At 38.1% G+C, this 19,805-nt stretch overlaps 2 protein-coding genes across 2 annotated transcripts in view; both read left to right on the top strand.

Moving 5' to 3' along the window:
* Positions 1 to 1,771, top strand: part of LOC134647978 (probable 26S proteasome non-ATPase regulatory subunit 3) — a 174,495-nt gene extending 172,724 nt beyond the window's left edge. The window contains exon 2 of the transcript XR_010096870.1: positions 1,761 to 1,771. The gene's annotated coding sequence lies outside the window, so the exon portion shown is untranslated. The remainder of the gene's footprint in view (positions 1 to 1,760) is intronic.
* Positions 1 to 18,075, top strand: part of LOC134648243 (chitin synthase chs-2-like) — a 36,092-nt gene extending 18,017 nt beyond the window's left edge. The window contains exons 14-23 of the mRNA XM_063502729.1: positions 3,799 to 3,966; positions 4,561 to 4,866; positions 5,867 to 6,096; positions 8,295 to 8,415; positions 9,478 to 9,630; positions 10,608 to 10,784; positions 11,994 to 12,161; positions 13,787 to 14,024; positions 17,186 to 17,331; positions 17,935 to 18,075. Of these exons, the coding sequence (XP_063358799.1) occupies positions 3,799 to 3,966; positions 4,561 to 4,866; positions 5,867 to 6,096; positions 8,295 to 8,415; positions 9,478 to 9,630; positions 10,608 to 10,784; positions 11,994 to 12,161; positions 13,787 to 14,024; positions 17,186 to 17,331; positions 17,935 to 18,075 (1,848 nt within the window). The remainder of the gene's footprint in view (positions 1 to 3,798; positions 3,967 to 4,560; positions 4,867 to 5,866; positions 6,097 to 8,294; positions 8,416 to 9,477; positions 9,631 to 10,607; positions 10,785 to 11,993; positions 12,162 to 13,786; positions 14,025 to 17,185; positions 17,332 to 17,934) is intronic.
* The last annotated feature ends 1,730 nt before the right edge of the window (positions 18,076 to 19,805 follow it).

The following is a 19,805-nucleotide window of genomic DNA, read 5'->3' as shown; positions in this document are numbered from 1 at the left end:
CATCGTGAGGAAACCTGCATACTCGTAGTGCATACATTTGCGAAGAAATTCAAAGCTGTGTGTGAAGTCCCCAATCCGCATTGGGCTAGCGTTGAGATTATCGTCTATACAGGGTGGTCCAAACCGTGACGTCCAAAAATCGTGGGCTATCATAATGTACCCCATATGTATGTCAAAATCATAACTTGAAAACTACGAAAAATCGGCTATTTTTCGTAGTTTTCAAGTTATGATTTTTTACGCTTTTAACTTTTCCTATGTAGGTAATATTCTCCGACCGTCCTTAGTCTGGGACCGGTCTGAAAACCAGCGCCGGGCACCTAGGCCCGGCACAAGCTGAGACTGGAACCCTTTGCCTAATACAAAGATCTTCTCACTTTTGTTTTGTATATGATAACAACTGTTTTATTTTATTATGTAAGTAATTCTAACTCTATTTTATGTTCATGTATGTGGCAATAAACAATTCTTATTCTTATTCCTATGAAATTCCGGGGTTCCCATACAGAGTGGCTGAAAAATAACTGCATTCCGTTGCCAGGGAGGTGTTGGGATTATACTGAGCAACTTTTATTATGGGACCAACCCCGAAATCGCGAAAAAAAAAATTGGCTTTTTATACATTTTGGCTAGTCCATTTTCTATGGAAGGGTAATTTTTTTTCGCGGTTTCGGGGTTGGCCCCATTGTAAAAGTTGCTCAGTATAATCCCAAAACCTCCCTGGCAACGGAAATGCAGTTATTTTTTAGCCACTCTGTATGGAACCCCAGAATTTCATATGAAAAGTTAAAAGTAAAAAAAAATCATAACTCGATAACTACGAAAAATCGGCTAACATACATGGGGTATATTCTGATAGCCCACGACGTGAGGAATCTAAAAAAAAATTTTTGGACGTCAAGGTTTGGACCACCCTGTATATAGGCTGAATTATTATTATTATTTATAGGCGGTACGGTACCGTTATTATTTATCAATACCGCTTCGTTTTGAAGGTACTATACCTGTTGAAATATAAAGTACGGTACCGGTATAAAATTGCAGCAGGTACAACAATTTTTTATAGGTGTACAGTCAGCTGCAGAGAAAAGGTACCACCCCTGCATACAATCTTCTATGCAGGGGTGACCTGCAGCTGACTGTACCTAAACCATCACTGACCGAGCGTAGGCGAAGGTCTCCGTTTCAGCTTGGGCAAAAATACTTTCGTTTGTTCGAATGTTCTCCTTTGCATATCACATTTCTCAAATATCTCGAGAAAATTTGTAAGCAGGTTCGGTAGTTGGATATAATTACTCGGTTTCTTTTTTTTTTATAAGTTCTAATAGGCAGAGATTGTCATAAAGGACTTAAGCGACAGTAGGGTCTGTGGTACTTAAGACCATTGTGATTATTCGTAGTGTCCGACCGAAGATTCGGTTTCGGTTTCGGTTTCGGCCAGTTTCGGCCATAAAATCATGTTTCGGCCGTAGTTTCGGTTTCGGCCAAAAAACGGCCGAATCTTTCGGCCTGGCCGAAACATACGAAATAGTACTTCGTATTATGAAACTAAACTATGTGACAAAGACCAAAAGTTGGGGAGCAAGTAGGACAACAATATTTATATATACAGTAATTTGTGTTTCGGTCGGACACTAATTATTAGGTACTTACTGATTACGCTGCGCCGCGTGGAACGTGAGGTGCGTTGGGGTAAGTACATACAAATCATTCAAGAAAAAAATCCCTTTTAAGATCACTCGTGTGTCTGCCCCTAATAGACTAATTCAATTGAAATTTGGTACACATTTTTCACATATGACAAAGAGTCGGTGATCCAAAGATGGACTAGTAACGTAAATAAATAAACTTTTAACTTTGCGGCCATTTTTTTGTATCGTGTGATATATCAGATATTAAATTGTAAGATATTTACTAATAATAAGCATTGGTCACGTAAATTATTTTTAGTCTTTTTTTGCAAGTATGAATGATATATAACATTATTTCAATTATTTTTAAAATTAAGCCTATCCAAAGGCGACTTGGAAGATGTGTCATGGGGATCTATATTCGTTGGGTGAAAAACAAGTTTTTTTGTCTAATTATCGTTTAAAACACAATCGATCGGCAATAACGCGGGCACATAAAACAAAAAACTTCTTTTTTCACTCATAAAACTCCTTAAACCTAATAAGAGCTAAACAAAAACAAGTGCGAGTCGGACTCGCATTCTAAGGGTTCCGTATATTAAGTTCGTCTCACGCTTGACTGCACATTTCTTATAGATTTTCCTGACATATATAGGTAAAGAACTACTTTGTGTATTTTTTTCAAAATTTTAGATCCAGTTGTTTCGGAGAAAGTGGGCGGAGAATGATCATTTTTTGCCTATTTTCATGAATAACTGCTGAACTATTAATCCTAAAATTATAAAAAAAATATATCTTTGAGATTCTTACAATGAGCTCTTTTATTTGATATGTAACACTATATAGTTTAAAAAACATATTTTTTAATTTTTTCATTTACCCCCCCCCCAAAAAAATGGCTACCGTATTTCAAATTCTCTAAAATACATTTTATTTACGTTACACGTCCATCTTTGGGTCACAAATTTACATTTGTGTGCCAAATTTACATATGTGTGCCAAATTTCAACTGAATTGGTCCAGTAGTTTCGGAGAAAATAGACTGTGACAGACGGACGGACATACAGACAGACGCACGAAGAATTATATGTATATGCACTTATCCCAACGCACCTCTCGTTCTACGCTGCGCGGGGTTCATTGCCGCTCCTACCGCCGTAAGTGTAAGTACAACTACATCATCAAGGCTACGATCGAAGATAATCAGTTCAGCACTGAAATAATACCGGTGGAATGCCAGTATAATATTTAATTATTTATTTTAATTTTATAAATTTAATAGCAAAATAAATAGCGAATATACGATACTCGTACAAGTAAATCTGTAAAGATCTTAGGGGTACATCAGCCGACATATATTATTAAATTTTATTTTGTCGGCCTTAATTAAATTTCCACCCTGCCGAAACTTTATTTATTTAAATTTTTAATTGAATTGATTTTTCGCCTTATGAATAACCGTATAGAGTAGTAAATAACATTTTACATCTGACTTAATGACATCTGGGTTTATTCGGTTTAACTTTACAAAACGCGTATCTCGACAAAGCCATAATATGCAGAAAATAGTTAACAATCAAATGAATTAAATTAGAATTTAAATACGTCACGTGTGACATGAACAGACAAGGAGAGCAAGATTTAATGTATTGTTTCTCTTTCTTCTTTCAATGGAACGTTTTACAGTTTCTGTTCCTCAAAAGAGGTCAGTGGTTAACACTAAACTCAAAACGCTATCTTAAAAAAACTTGATGGGTCAATGACCTGTCCCAGTAAAGTGAGGTAGTGTGCGTGAAGTGCGCTTGTGTGTGAAATGGGGTAAATTGACAGAATCTGAAAATTTACCCACCTCTACCGTCACCTTAAGCGATTTTTACTCGGAACCATCGACAAAAGAATAGGTACTATGAAGAACTTAGAAGCTATGAATAGGCCAAATGGTATAAAGCTTGGAAACATAGATAGCGCATAATGTAAGTAATGTAAAGTAAGTCATCTACTTTACCTGTTAAATTCGTGGCTACAATATTTTACTCTTCAATACGCGTCTTATCTTATCTTTTATCCTTGCTTAGAGCAAACGATCCGGGATAATCACCATTCAGTATAGAAATCGTTGAAAATCTTTTACAAAATAGTATGCACCTAATTTATTCGTATTTTTCAGATGCTGTTGATGGTGGGTACGATCCTGGGCCCGGGTACCATCTTCCTCATGATGATCGGCGCCATGAACGCCATCACAGGCATCAGCAATATCAACGCGCTCATATTGAACTTGATACCCGTCGTGTTGTTCATCGCCGTCTGCATGACTTGCAAGTCTGAAACACAGGTAATGTTATTAAAAGAAAAAAAAAATCGACTCACGTGATAACACAAGTGGTGACGTATCAGTATCACGGTCCGTTATCCGGTGAAAACAGCGGACGAATATAAGCGACATCCTCCAGACTGAGCATAGTAGCGTTACCCCCTCTGCCACAAATATACGGTAATTTTACTCCATTTTCGAGTCAAAGTGTCTTTGTGTGACGTCCGTGTCTTTGAACGGACCAATCACGGCACCCAGTATTTTTGGCAGCATCGGTTTCATGAAATAATTGCTCTAAACTCCGTCTAGAGGATTCCTAGTCTATGTCCTAGGATAGCGGTGCGGTGTTAGGGTAGCCGTATTCATATTTAGCCGTATTATTTTGTATGGAGACGGCCGCTATATGACGGCGCCGCTATCCTAGGAAAACAGAGTTTAAGCGTTCCGTTTTTGCCGTTTTGAGTGTCACGTAAAGTGCAATAACTCATTTTAAAATATCACTCAATTGTTTACCTTGTTCCCATACGATAAGTCACACAATTAAAAGAGGTTTCAAAATTAGTATTGCATTTAACTTTAGGAATTAATTTTCTGACTAAATTGTATTGCTTACAGCTAATGCTCGCATCGGCCATAACCTGTATATACGCCATGCTAATGATGATGGTCATAGTCGGCATAGCTCTCCAAATAGTCGAGGACGGTTGGCTGGCTCCCTCGAGCATCTTTACTATAATAACCTTCGGCATATTCTTCATAACGGCCGCGCTGCACCCTCAGGAGATCATCTGTTTATTGTACCTGATCGTGTATTACATCACGATCCCTAGCATGTACATGTTGCTCATTATATACTCGTTGTGTAACTTGAACAACGTCTCGTGGGGTACGCGCGAGGTGGCTCAGAAGAAAACTTTAAAGGTGAGCCCGTTTATTTCAAATCAAAGCCAATTGTTAAACAAATACAAACTTTTTCACTATTTATTTTATTTTGCCTAATAATAAATTAAAACGGTGTCTTTAGGTATTTGTTTCTATTCATCTACAAGAATATCAGATATTCTGTCAGTTGATGACTGATTACTTAAGGAGTTGAAAGCAGGGATGTTGCGAACATCCGCATCCACAACCGCGGAACTTCCGCATTATTTTCAACATCCGCATCTGCATCCGAATCCGCATAAAATCGATGCGGAGCTTATGCGGATGCGGATGTCGAACAAGTCGGTACAGGAACGTCTTAGCGGGGGCGTAAGTGCTAGATAATTTCGTTATTACCTATAACGAAATCGTCTAGATCCAGAAAAGTCGGACAAGTTACTGTTTAGTAAGTATAACGCACCTATATTCTTGCTCAAATACTAAACGTTTCGTTTTTTTTTTAATAAAAAAATACTAAAAATGTAATATTTGACGTTTTCTAAGTACCTAATCTTAACATCCGCATCCGCATCCGCGGATGTGAGCCTTTAAATATCCGCATCCGCATCCGCGGATGTCAAAAAATCTGCATCCGCAACATCCCTTGAAAAGTATCTCGCAAGACCATATTTGCCATGATATATTATATGGTGTCCCTTATGGAACACCGCCACTGGCATAAAATCATCAAAAATAGTCCATAAGGAACTCAACTTCAATAATGAACCGTCAAAATGGAGCTTCCGTTCTAAAAAATCACAAAATTGTAGAGTACTAGCGAACCGCTCCGGCTTCTATCGGCTATTTAAAAAAACCGCATCAAAATCCGTTGCGTAGTTTTAAAGATCTAAGCATACATAGGGACAGACAGACCGCGGGAAGCGACTTTGTTTTATACTACGTCAGATATTTTTAACCGCGTTATTTAGGAATAACATTAAACTGTTGAATTGAATTAACATTAAATATATTTTTAAAAGACTCCATTCGTTTTCGAAAGGAAATCGAGCAAGAGAAAAAAGATGCCGAAGAAGCTCAAAAGAAAATGGACACTCAGAGTGTTAAAAAAATGTTCGGCAACTCGGATGAGGACAGCGGCTCAATGGAGTTGAGCGTCGCGGGCCTGTTCAAGTGCATGTGCTGCACTAACCCTAAGGACCATAAGGAAGACTTGCATTTGTTGAAAATCTCTCATGAGCTGGAGAAACTTGGGAAGAAATTGGACTCTCTGTAAGTGGATTTCTGGTATTGCCGATCGTGTGTGAGTCAGAGCAAAACGAGGCCGGATGGGTTACTATCAAAATTACCTTATCGCTAAACAACCATTTCAGCTAGATGACATAAAAGTAAAATACACAGTCAGCATAGAGTCAATTCAGCTGGACTACATGAAAGTAGAATACTCAGTCAGCAAAGAGTCAATTTAGCTGGATGGCTAAGAATTAGAATGACTAAGTAGCCAAACGTCTGGAAATATAAATAGTCCGTATGATTAGAATACCTAATAAGCCGAAAGTAAAATTATTTGATTGACGTGAACACAGAACGAGTTAGTAGCAAAACGTCATGAAATGTAATGTGTCAATGTGTTTACATAATACAAAATATGCGCGGGAAGGTTTTAATTATCAAGTGTCATATCAAAATCAAGACGTTATGCTAACGGGTCGTTTGGCGTTTATTCCATTTAGTAAAAAAGACATTACACAATACAAACTATTTAGCGTTTGTGTCTATTAAGTAATAAAGAAAGACATTCGAAGATAAAGAATTTTTGCTGCTAGGTCATTTTAAATTGTAACATTCTAAGATCCAGACGTTTTGCTAAAGAGGCATTTAGCATTCATATGTTGTCACAAAGACATAACACAATCCAGACATTTCAGCTATCTTGTCCTTTAGCGATAAGGTACATTTGATAGTAACCCGGCCGGATCGAGATTACCAGATCGGGACGAAGGGACAAGGGCAATTTAATATTTATTTGTCTAATTATGTAAAGCCTGACCAGAAATATATGATCATTGTCAAGAGGGCGCTGTTATTCTCATGTATATACAGGTTGGATTTTCTTTTTGGGTCAGTGAGGGCAGCTACCAGATCCCGTGCTGCTACGAGAAAACGGTCTAAGAAGACCTTCCCTCGATTTCAAATTAATGAAGATTGGCTTTTACAGATTTTGGAAAAAACATACAGGGTGCGAGAAAAAGGTAATTTTTGACAAACTTTTTTTTGATGCCAATCGATCCCATTCCTATTAAGGATCAAAAGCTTGTATGGAACCAAAAAAAAATTTCCGGCTAGAAAAGCCACAAATCGAGGAAAACTTTTCCCATACAATTTGTATGAAAATGAAAACTTTTATTTTTCACATGCTGTTTTTGTATGCCAATCGATTCCATTCCTATCCAGTATCAATAGTTTCCTATGGGTCAACTTACGGTAATGTACTAAAAAGCCACAAATTAATAAAAACTTTTTCCATACATTTACTATGGGGAAAATGTGAAATGTTATTCTCAATTTTCTATCTCGCCCATCAGTCCTACAGCAATGTCTTCATACAGTATTGTGGTCCTTAAATGTAACAGGACTGATTGGCCAGATAGAAAAATGTGAATTAAATTTCACGTTTTCTCCATAGTAAATGTATGGAAAAAGTTTTTATTAATTTGTGGCTTTTTAGTACATTACCGTAAGTTGACCCCTAGGAAACTATTGATACTGGATAGGAATGGAATCGATTGGCATACAAAAACAGCATGTGAAAAATACAAGTTTTCATTTTCATACAAATTGTATCGGGAAATTTTTTTTTGGTTCCATACAAGCTTTTGATCCTTAATAGGAATGGGATCGATTGGCATCAAAAAAAAAGTTTGTCAAAAATGACCTTTTTCTCGCACCCTGTATGTTTTTTCCAAAATCTGTAAAAGCCAATCTTCATTAATTTGAAATCGAGGGAAGGTCTTCTTAGACCGTTTTCTCGTAGCAGCACGGGATCTGGTAGCTGCCCCCACTGACCCAAAAAGAAAATCCATCCTGTATATGACAGTACAGTATAGTATGAAAATATTAGTTCCAGTGAAATTCCGCAACATGGCGCGTGATCATATAGAGGACTATATGATCCTGACTATATATATCCTGGTCAGGCTTTATAGAGTTGAACCAAGAGAAGTCTGCAACGATTTTGATAGCACACGCAGTGTTATTTTAAACGTCAAACTTCTATGAAATTGTGTGCTATTGTGCGTGTGCTATCAAAATCACTGCAGACTTCTCTTGGTTTAACTCTATACGTTTATGCGTTCGCTATTTTAATATATTTTTTCACCTGGAAGAAATCGCTCTTTACCGATAAGACCGATTTTGTTTGTACCGTTTTGTTGAGGTGTGCACTAAAGAGTATTGTTATGTTTATGTAGCGGCGCCTGCACGGAAGCCCCCGAAGCGCCAAGGCGACGGTCCACCCTGCATTTGCGGGAAACACATGCTTTATTGGATGAATTTGTAGAAGAGGACGACTTATCTGCTGATACACCCAGGGTAACTTGTTATTTTACTAATTCCTCAGACACCTCGATTCTGATTGAGTGATGGACTTTATCTTAATAACCGTACGGTCAGAGGGCCTACCGCGAACCACGTCCGACATGTTTCCTCCCTGTCACACTTACGTACGAATTTACAAGTGCGACAGAGAGGCAACACGTCGAACGTGGTTCGCGGTAGGCACTCTGGTATCGTCTTGGGTCGACCCATTCGTTTTTCGTCAAGTTCTTAAATTAGTCCTATTCTGCGTTCGTCACGCATTCTACATTGAAAGCCACCGCTTGTGACGAATGTAGAATGGGTGACGAAAGCAGAATAGGACTAATTTAAGAACTTGACGAAAAACGAATGGGACGACCCAAGACGATACCTATGGTCTATATTAAAATAATCGACGCAAAACAGATATATACAAAACACCATGTGTCAAAAATAGGAGTCTCACTACAGCCTCCTTTGTTTAAAGTAATAGTCATATTTTGGGGCACTGGGGTAATTACAGATTACAGTTCACCTCCGCCAAGACAGGGGTGTTATAGGTACTTATTGTAGCTATTGTGTGCATGCATGTATGGTCTACCACAATATGGCATGCAAAATCTTAGATTAACTTAAATTAAAATAATAATCTAATTACAATTAAAATGACAAGTTATCAAAATATTCCTTTAGATTATAATATGGTCTTATTAGTAGAAATGATTTTAATTTTTTGGAAAAGTCAATAATATTATCACATTGTCTAATGTCCTCATTTAAAAAATTATAAACGTTAATTCCCATGTATTCCAGACTTCTTTTGAAAAGTATATAATTTTTAGATTCTGGTAATTGTATGTCAAATTTATGTCTTAATCTAGGATGTCTATTTTTGTTTTTACATGCAAATCGGGTCTCATTTTTATAAACAAAAATACAGACTAAGTATATGTAAAGTGATGTCACTGTCAATATGTTATGCTTCACAAACAGACGACGGCAATGTTCAAGTCAATTTGCCTTATTCGCTTTGGTTATTCGTTGCAACCATTAATATTTACTTTCTCATTTTGACAGGAAGAGAGAGATGACCTGATCAACCCCTACTGGGTAGAGGACCCTGACGTAAAGAAGGGAGAAGTGGACTTCCTCAGTACAGCCGAGAACCAGTTCTGGAAGGACCTCATCGACACCTACTTGAGGCCTCTTGACGAAAATCAGGAAGAACAAGTTAGTACATTATGTTTACTCGCAAATAAAATACTGCAAAATACCTGCTTTGGTTTCCTCCGAAAGCGGTGCCGTCATATACCGCCTAAGGTCTGATTTAGACGGCGCTAGAACTCGCATGCGATTTTAGTTACATTGCGGACTGTTGGTTACGTCCAATTCAACCGACCGACCAAAACCAGCAATGTAATGAAACTCGCATGCGAGTTCTCGCATCGTCTAAATGAGCCTTAAGACGTCAACTGACGCGCGCGGTTATAGCCCAATATCAACTTCCGAGTATTCCGACAAGGGTGTAAGGCTCATTTAGACGGCGCCAGTGGGGAGACACTCCTTTCGGGCAAACTCGGCTCCATTCGGCTTAATTGCCAAAAGGGATAGTGCCATACATTAGAAAGGGATGGCATGATTCGTCCTTGAATCGCTGCCAAACTTCGGTTTTATAGGAAGTGTCCTAGTACGGTATACGATTTTAGTTACATTGCGGACCATTCTGCCCCCTTAAGCCAATTAGCGGTATCCAGTGCGGTATCTCAAAAACAAAAATGGTTGAAAATGGAATTATAAGATAAAGAGTTTAAAGTATATGTTTGCATTAAATTTTGATTTGAGATACCGCTAAAGTCTATTTTTTTATTCGGTAGACTGAAATGACAGTTAATAGTATGAAATGACATTTCATGTTCATACTATTAACTGTCATTTCAGTCTACCGAATAAAAAAATAGACTTTAATTGGCTTAAGGGGGCAGCATTGAGGTTACATCAATTCAGCCGACCGATCAAATGACGTAATGTAATGAAACTCGCATGCGCACTGCTAATATTTTGTATATTATACCAAGCCTTAAGATAAAAACTGTCACTAACACATATTGAATTGATCCAAGTTGGTCGCAAATAAATCAAATTTAATTTAATAGTGAGACCATACGTTGTTTCTAAAAATAGATTTTCAAAAAATCATAATATTTCAGGCTCGTATTGCGAAGGATTTAAAGGACCTCCGCGACAAAATGGTGTTCGCGTTCGTGATGCTGAACGCGCTGTTCATTGTGATCATCTTCCTGCTGCAGCTCAACCAGGACCAGCTGCACTTCCAGTGGCCTTTCGGACAAAAAGTGGAAATTACCTATGACGACGACTCTAATCTAGTAAGTACGAATTACCTTTTGGCACGTGTATTTTACAACGTTTTACAGTACATGTGGCCCTTTAATTTTTTTTATTAGGGTTCCGTACCCAAAGGGTAAAAACGGGACCCCATTACTAAGACTCCGCTGTCCGTCCGTCCGTCCGTCCGTCCGTCCGTCCGTCTGTCACCCGGCTGTATCTCATGAACCGTGATAGCTAGACAGTTGAAATTTTCACAGATGATGGTTTTCTGTTGCCGCTATAACAACAAATACTAAAAACAGAATAAAATAAAGATTTAAGTGGGGCTCCCATACAACAAACGTGATTTTTGACCGAAGTTAAGCAACGTCGGGCGGGGTCAGTACTTGGATGGGTGACCGTTTTTTTGCTTGTTTTTTTTTGCTTGTTTTGCTCTATTTTTTGTTGATGGTGCGGAACCCTCCGTGCGCGAGTCCGACTCGCACTTGGCCGGTTTTTATAGTCACGTATTGCCCATAATTCCGCCCTAGGGCGGTAAAGTAGCACCATATGTACTGTAAAGATTATTGATGTTTACTCTCACTGAGCGTAAGCGAGACGGAAGTGCGTGCTCGGGAGCGCGGATATCATGTTCTTGAATTTTTTTTGTGTTTTAATTATAATAAAAGTAATCACCGAGTTCCTTCAATCATAGTATTACCGAGTTTTAGAAGCAATTTTCATATTTTTAGCTATTGTGCAAAATTTATTACAAGTTTTTAAAGTGAATTTTAGACCTATGTTTGTGATTTTTTTCTATCGAACGAAAGTCAAAATTCAGGATTCGAATTTCTGAAGTCCCTAGAGAAAGCACTCAATATTGCTAATTAAATTTGTGGCAGCCGTATTGTGATCTAAAAAAGCGCCACGACTTTTGAAAAACTCTGCTGGCCGAACCTACTGCACCTTAAATCTAGAAATCCAATACATGATGAAACTTTTTGCCATTTCCCAATCGTAATTTACTGACAGAAAAAAATACGATTGTATTGAATTATAATATAATGTCGTGATTGTGACTAATCCTTACAATTCCTAGTTTGCCCTCTGGGAAGTTATGGTTGTCGCTTATTTGTAAAAACTAAGGTTTAGGTACGTTGCCAAAGGCATATTACAAGCGCCTTTATGGTAGGACAACCGGAAAAACGCTATTATAAGGAGTATTAGTATTCTTAGATTTTTTATTGAATAGATGTATCTATTTTTAGGTTCAAATCGAACGAGATTATTTGATGCTTGAGCCTATCGGGTTGTTATTCCTCGTGTTTTTCGGCTCTGTAATGTTGATTCAGTTCACCGCCATGCTTTTCCACCGAGTGGGCACTTTGACGCATCTCTTGTCTACGGTCAAATTGAACTGGTACTGCACGAAGTCGGTAAGTTGTCGCTTTATTTACTTATCATTTCGTATTATATGGGCATTTTTTTTTGTTGTCCCAAACACTTTTTTTTAAATTTGGGATTTTTTATGTTATTTCTACTCAGAATCACGAGCTCTTTCTATCCTAATAGGAGAAAAAAAGTGTCCCAAAGTTTCCATACATTTTTCGATCTTTCCATTACGCGACCACCATACAAAGTCTATGAAAAATGGTGACGGAATGGAAATAAAAACCTTAGGACACTTTTTTTCTCCTATTAGGATAGAAAGAGCTCGTGATTCTGAGTAGAAATAACATAAAGAAACCCAAATTTAAAAAAAAGTGTTTGGGTCAACAAAAAAAAAACGCCCATATGTGCTTTAGCAAGTGAGCGCTGGTAGCCACTTTCAATCTGCAGTCCGCCGGATAAAACCTTGGCTCGTACAGTCAGCAGCAATAGTTGCTAAGCGAGTGAGGTGTTCAAAATGATCTTGACGCGACTTTATTGTTAAGAGAATAAGAGCGTGTCAAGGTAATTTTGAACACCTCGCCTGCTTAGCAACTTCTGCTGCTGACTGTACCAATCAATGAGTTTATCGAAACTTTTGTACGATATATCTGTTGATATTTACCAGTCAGTCTTCGGTGAAGAAAAACATCGTGACGAAACCGGACTAATCCCAATAAGACCTAGTTTTCCGTCTGGATTGGAAGGTCACTGGCAGTCGCTTTCGTAAAACCTAGTGCCTATGTCATGAGCCGTGCCAAAAAGCCGGAACTGTAATTTCAATACAATTAAACTTTAAAGTTTCGGTAAAGCGCATGTAAAGCACATGGCGTTCATGGGCTACAGTGACTGCATACCATCAGGCGGGCCTTATGCTTGTTTGTCACCGACGTAGTATAAAAGAAAACCTTACACATTATCTAACCATACTTTTATTTATAAATAAATATATATTATAGGACATTCTTACACAGATTGACTAAGTCCCACAGTAAGCTCAAGAAGGCTTGTGTCGTGGGTACTCAGACAACGATATATATATAATAATACAAATACATAGAAAACACACAAGACTCAGGAACAAATATCTGTGCTCATCACACAAATAAATGCCCACTTGGATTCGAACCCAGGACCGCGGCTTCACAGGCAGGGTCACTACCCATTAGGCCAGACCAGTCGTCAATAGTTATTTGTACAACAAGAGATCAAAGTTTGATATTTCTTCGAGTGCTTATTTTGAGTCCCGTGCAAGCGAAAGATTCTATAATAGATCTAATTTAGAATCTTGAGCGTAGTAAGGGACTCAAAAGCGCACGAGATGTAAATAACTTTGATCTCGTGTAGAACATTTTTCACCTCAGCAGTGAGAACATATTAGAGAACCCGAAAAATGTATTCCTTCTTCATCACTTACCTCTATTCACTCATGTTTTCTTAAGATATACCAACAATTAAATTTTCACCTCAGCAAATCGAACAAGGGTACTTTGCTACTTAAAAACAGTGAGCAAAATCTCATTTTGCTCATTTTGTCTCACTCAGTGAGCAAAATGCGATTTTGCTCACTGTTTTTAAGTAGCAAAGTACCCTTGTTCGAGCTGCTGAGGTGAAAAATACATTCCAATTACAGCCCAACGACACTACCCAGCACGCCGTATTAGAGACCCAAGCATTTGCGATTATCAAAGACTTGCTTAATAATAAGAAAATAACCGACGACCCGGTCGCAGACGACGGCATAGACGCGACACACGTGACCAGACGACAGACCATCAAGAACCTGGAGCGGCGGCGGACGGTAAGGCCTAACGAAGTCAACCTGGAGGCCAACTTTGAGAAGAGGCTCTCTTCTGTCATTCAGAATCCGAGTAAGTTTTGTCTGTTTTAAAATAGGGATGTTTCCTGTACTTAAAATAAATTATTTCAAACCGTGCACGAAATAAAGCACCAAATAATTATTAGAAAAACATGGACAGCAGTTATTTTTAAACACAATTTCTATTTAATAAATCGGATTGAAATATAAAAAGTAGGTGAGTTTACCGTGACGTCACTACATTCGTTTTCATATAAATTCCATATTAGCAAATCGTTTTGACAGTTCTAAAAAAGAAGCTGATTTGACTAGTAGGAATGTAGCCTATTAAGATATTTAGGTTGAATGTACCGCTTTTGGGAGATGCTTAATTAAATCACTCGTATATAATACAAAATCTAAGTACCTACGCAATGTCTAGTTGTTTCACAGCAATCATAATATGTGATTACTTACGAATTGACTAAAAAAACTTAAACCTTTATTTGTATTTAAACGATGTAAAAAATAGTATAAACTTGTTTAACCCTTTGAACGCTTTATAAGCGTGCTTATTAAGTATACATTTTTATTTTGATGTCGATTTTTTTCGCCAAATTTTGGTAAGTTTGAAGAGCAGAATAAACTCAATATCCCAATTTGGGACAAAAATGTACGTAATTTTCCGTTGATTTACAAAAATTGCATTACGTTATCGTAACTCGGGACAATTTTTTTTACGACACCCGGTAAAATTGAGCTAATATTGTACAGAATAGGAACTACCTATCTCAGTATTCACCAAATTTTATCGAAACCTGACGAACTGAAACGACAACAAAATAAAAATCGGCCCAAATAACGCGCCATCGTAAACCTTATTGCAAATAATGCGTGAAGCTGTGGCAGTCTTTATAGGTCAAAGAGATAAATGAGGACGGATCGTAGTACATTGTTATGTCCGTACTTGCTTCTTACTTACTTATACATCCAGAAGAATGTTAGAAATAAACTTGGTCAAGCAGATCTTGTCAGTAGAAAAAGGCGGCAAATTTGAAAAATGTAGGCGCGAAGGGATATCGACCCCATAGAAAATTTGAATTTCGCGCCTTTTTTTACTGACAAGATTTGCTTCACCGTCTATTCCTACTATCTATAAAACATTACGATTGACTTTTATTTGTAATAGGCTACATGACTCATTTTTTTTTATGGTATCAATCGATCGGGTTTGTTTTTAGGATCAAATGTCTATATGGGACCCATTGCATTAAAGTAACACAAAAGTCAGAAATTGTAGTCAAAGTCCGACAGTCGCACTTCACTCGCGAAACGCCCTATACAAAACGGCCAAGGGCCGTGACGTCATCGCCCATCTTGTAGAATGGACAAAACAAGAAAATTGCGTTTTTGTCGGTGAAATATTATTGCGTTTATGTATATAGTTGCTATACAATATTTTTTTGGATGAAATGTAAGGAATCGAATGGTACCCTTACTTTTATCGTTTTTGGAAGTTAAAAAAAACTTAAATTTTGAAACTTTCAGGTCCTGTATTTTTGTAATTTTTCAATATTTTATTTTAATATCCACATTATTGTGATAAATTGCTCGTTTGCTATCTATTTTTAACCGACTTCCAAATCTAAAAGGAGGAGGTTATCAATTCGGTTGTATGTTTTTTTTTTATTTTTTTTTTTTTTTATTTTTTTTATTTTTTTTATTTTTTTTTTATGTTTGTTACTTCATATCTCCGTCATTACTGGACCGATTTTGAAAATTCTTTTTTTGATTGTATGTATATGCATACAGATTGGTCCCGTTTTTGTCAAAACCCAGTTCTGATGATGGGATCCATGAGGAATCGAGGGAACTCCTCAAATCTTAAAGGCATACATATAGTGATTTTTGTGTTTTTATCAACAAATCAAGCATATACATTCAGAAACGTGACATTTGATGAAGTGGAACTGCTGATGATGATCAGAACGGAACTCTTCAACGACGCATAGTTCACGTTTGGCGATTTGTCCTCTTCGTTATGTTTGTTAAGCAAGTTAAGTTTTTAAGCCACATTTTTGTCAAGCTCGAGTTCTGATGATGGGATCCATGAGGAATCGAGGGAACTCCTCAAATCTTAAAGGCGTGCGTATAGAAATTTTTGTATTTTCATCAGAAAATCAAGCATTTTATTAAAAACTGTCGCATTTGATGAAGTGGAACTGCTGATGATGATCAGAACAGATCTCTTCAACGACCCATAGTTCACGTTTGGCGATTTGTCCTCTTCGTTATGTTTGTTAAGCAAGTTTAGTTTTTAAGCCACATTTCTGTCAAGCTCGAGTTCTGATGATGAGATCCATAAGGAATCGAGGGAACTCCTCAAATCTTAAAGGCATACATATAGTGATTGTTGTGTTTTAATCAACAAATCAAGCATATACATTTAAAAAGTATTATTTGAGGAAGTGTAACTGCTGATGATGACCAGAACGAAACTCTTTAACGACGCATAGCTCGCGTTTGGCGATTTTTCCTTTTCGTTATGTTTGTTAAGCAAGTTAGGTTTTTAAGCCATATTTATGTCAAGCTCAAGTTCTGAACATGGGATCCATGAGAAATCGAGGGAACTCCTCAAATCTTAAAGTCACACGTATATAATTTTCTGTATTTTCATCTTAAAATAAAGCATTAACATTAAAAACTGTCGCATTTGATGAACTGGAACTGCTGATGATGATCAGAACAGAACTCTTCAACGACGCATAGTACATGTTTGGTGATTTCGAATTTCGACTTTGACTTGGACTGGGACCCGGACTCGGATCCAGATCCGGCCTCGTACCTGGATCCGGTTCGGACCCGGACCCGGACTCGGACACAGACCCGGACCTTGACCCGGAAAACCACAATGATACCTAAACTAAACAAACTACTATGATTACTTTATGGTAGAAATGTAGGTATAAAGTATGATGAGGCCAAACCCCTCTCGCTCAAACCCCCGTACACCGCACCGCATGCGCCGTTAAGTGGGTTAGGTTAGGTTAGAACTGCGAGCTAGCGTTACAGAAACGAAATGCTACTAGAAAAGTGGGTGGTTTTACCTCCTTTTCTACATAGCGCACCATCTACAATAATCTTTCACCGGGCCGCATAGAAATCGGTTTTTTTTTCTTAAAAATTATACTAGATTTTGTTATAAAATTCAACATGTGTCATCATCCCTATTAGAATCGGAGATCCTCGCACGGCTACCATCCCTGGGCGGCACGGAGGCCGCGCGGCGGCTGACGCTGCGCGCGCTGCAGGCGCGCCGCGACTCCGTGCTGCAGGAGCGGCGCAAGTCGCAGGCGCAGCTCGCCAACCAGACCATCCCGGTTAGTATATTTATTTATTTATTTATTAATTTATACAAGGAATTCCAAGAGCTATGAATAATACATTAGACTTTTTAGATAGCATTACAGAGCCAATTATAGGAACTCGCAAATAGAAACTGAATATATGATACGTTACATAGTACACGCTATAATAACAAAGCACAGTATGTGATACAAGATATTAAAGTATGGAATATATCAAGGTTATAATACATATATAAACAAAAAAAAATACAATGAGCACCAAATACCGAAGTGAAACATCTAATATTCGTAATTTGGTGAACAACATGGACCGGACACAAACACTTAATCTGAAAATCAATCTTATTTCCATCAATTTAGAGTCCATTTTCGGAATTTTCCGACAATTTGAAGTATTCCGATATACCATCAGAAGTCCTCATAGGGTGACAGCGAAGCCGCGCGTCGCCTCAAGCTGCAGGAAATTATACGTCAAGCAAACTATCTCGGTTATTGCGAGGCCATGAGGGAGGCGATTCACGCGTTTGCTCGTGGAGTCTGAAAAATACTCAATAATAAAGTATTCATTTTGGAAACGAAGGAGACCCAAGGCCTAAGGACGTTCCTTATTTACAGCTCCGCCAAGACCTGGGGCGGCCTTCGACTTCAGGCGCATACGTCAACCAGAGCTATGAGCCAGCCTTCGACAGCGACAACGACTCGCCGCTCCCGCCGCGACGCAGCACCGTCAGGTTCCGAGACCCCAACCCTATGTAACGTTTATGTAACCTACTTACACAGACAATCCAACCTCTAGACATAGCATAGTCGCGCTACCCCCTCTGCCACACATACGGTAGCGTTACTCCATCTTCGAGTCAATCCCGTGCCGTGATTGGTCCGTGTCTTTGAACGGACCAATCACGGCACGGGATTCGCTCACCTCGTCCCCCCGCACCCCCGTATTTTTGGCAGCATCGGTTTCATGAAAGAATTGGCCTAAGCTCAGTCTAGAGGTTGGATTGTCAGTGCCTACTTATTAGTTAAAAGTAGTTAATCAATAGATTTGGACTGAATACCGTACATTGTTTTAATTATCTACCTACGCACGCAGTTCCGAGATTTCCGCGGATCCAATAGGCTTCATGACTAATTTTCATTTATGGTATCAATCGAGTTTGTTTTTAGGATCAAATGTCTATATAGGACCCATTGCATTAAAGTAACACAAAAGTCAGAAATTGTAGTCAAAGGCCGACAGTCGCACTACACTCGCGAAACGCCCTAAACAAAACGAGAAGGGAAGGTGACGTCAAGGTCTCTGGGAGCCCATCTTGTAGTATGGACAAAACAAGAAAATTGCGTTTTTGTCGGTGAAATGTTGCGTTTATGTATATAGTTGCTATACAATATTTTTTTGGATGAAATTTAAGGAATCGAATGGTACCCTTACTTTTATCGTTTTTGGAAGTTAAAGAAAAAACTTAAATTTTGAAACTTTCAAGTCCTGTATTTTTGTATATTTTCAATATTTTATTTTAATATCCACATTATTGTGATAAATTGCTCGTTTGCTATCTATTTTAATAGATTTTGTTATAAAATTCAACATGTGTCATCATCCCTATCGAATTTCTGCGCACATCCTTTGTTCCCGACAATCCCAACTTCCCGCATATGAAGACGGGTGCGGCGATTCCCGTGCGTGGCCCTTTCTCTTTCGTCGAAACCTCGGAACTCGCGGGCTGAATTCACCTAATGTCTTCAACGGAATCATACCTACCTACCAAAGGTTATTCTTCGAAATTGACGGCTGAAGTAGATGGCGCTTCACGGCCCCGTACATTATGCGTTAACTCTTTATTAGCTGTCAAATTAAGGGCAAAAAAAATTCTTAGACTTAACATCTCGCCTACAATCCTTATTGTAGGTTATTTGTATTTGTTAGTAGGTTTTTTTTATTTGTTTGTTAATTATCTATGTGTAGCAGATTAGTCCATGGTAGCAGTTAGGACCTGTGATAGCTGATAGCATATGGACTTTATATAAATATAGCTGGTCAACCAAATCTTGTCAGAAAAAAAAGGCGCGAAATTCAAATTTTCTATGGGAAGATATCCATTCGCGCCTACATTTTTAAAATTTGCCGCCTTTTTCTACTGTCAAGATCTAGTTGACCAAGTATAGATATTGTGTAAATATATTTAATAACGTTTCATAAGTTATTGAAACTCCTGAAGTAACTTCAATAAAAAAATAATTTATAATATTTATATATAAAGCGTAGCCCTTAAAACGAAGAGAACGCAAGTTCTATTCATGTTGTCGCCACTGAAAAGAGAATAGAATGTTGCTTACCTACAGTTAGAAATTTAACTTGACCGTGAAACCAGTAGTCGGGAGGTCAAGTGTATTGTTTAATTTATCGCCTTTGTATAAGGGCCTATGCATCAGCCGACTCTATGACCTCATCGCTTTAACATATAAAATTATTTCAAAATTTACAA

Source organism: Cydia amplana, chromosome 5 (assembly GCF_948474715.1).
Source record: "Cydia amplana chromosome 5, ilCydAmpl1.1, whole genome shotgun sequence".
NCBI classification, from domain to species: domain Eukaryota; kingdom Metazoa; phylum Arthropoda; class Insecta; order Lepidoptera; family Tortricidae; genus Cydia; species Cydia amplana.
This window is presented reverse-complemented; position numbering and strand designations above follow the sequence as displayed.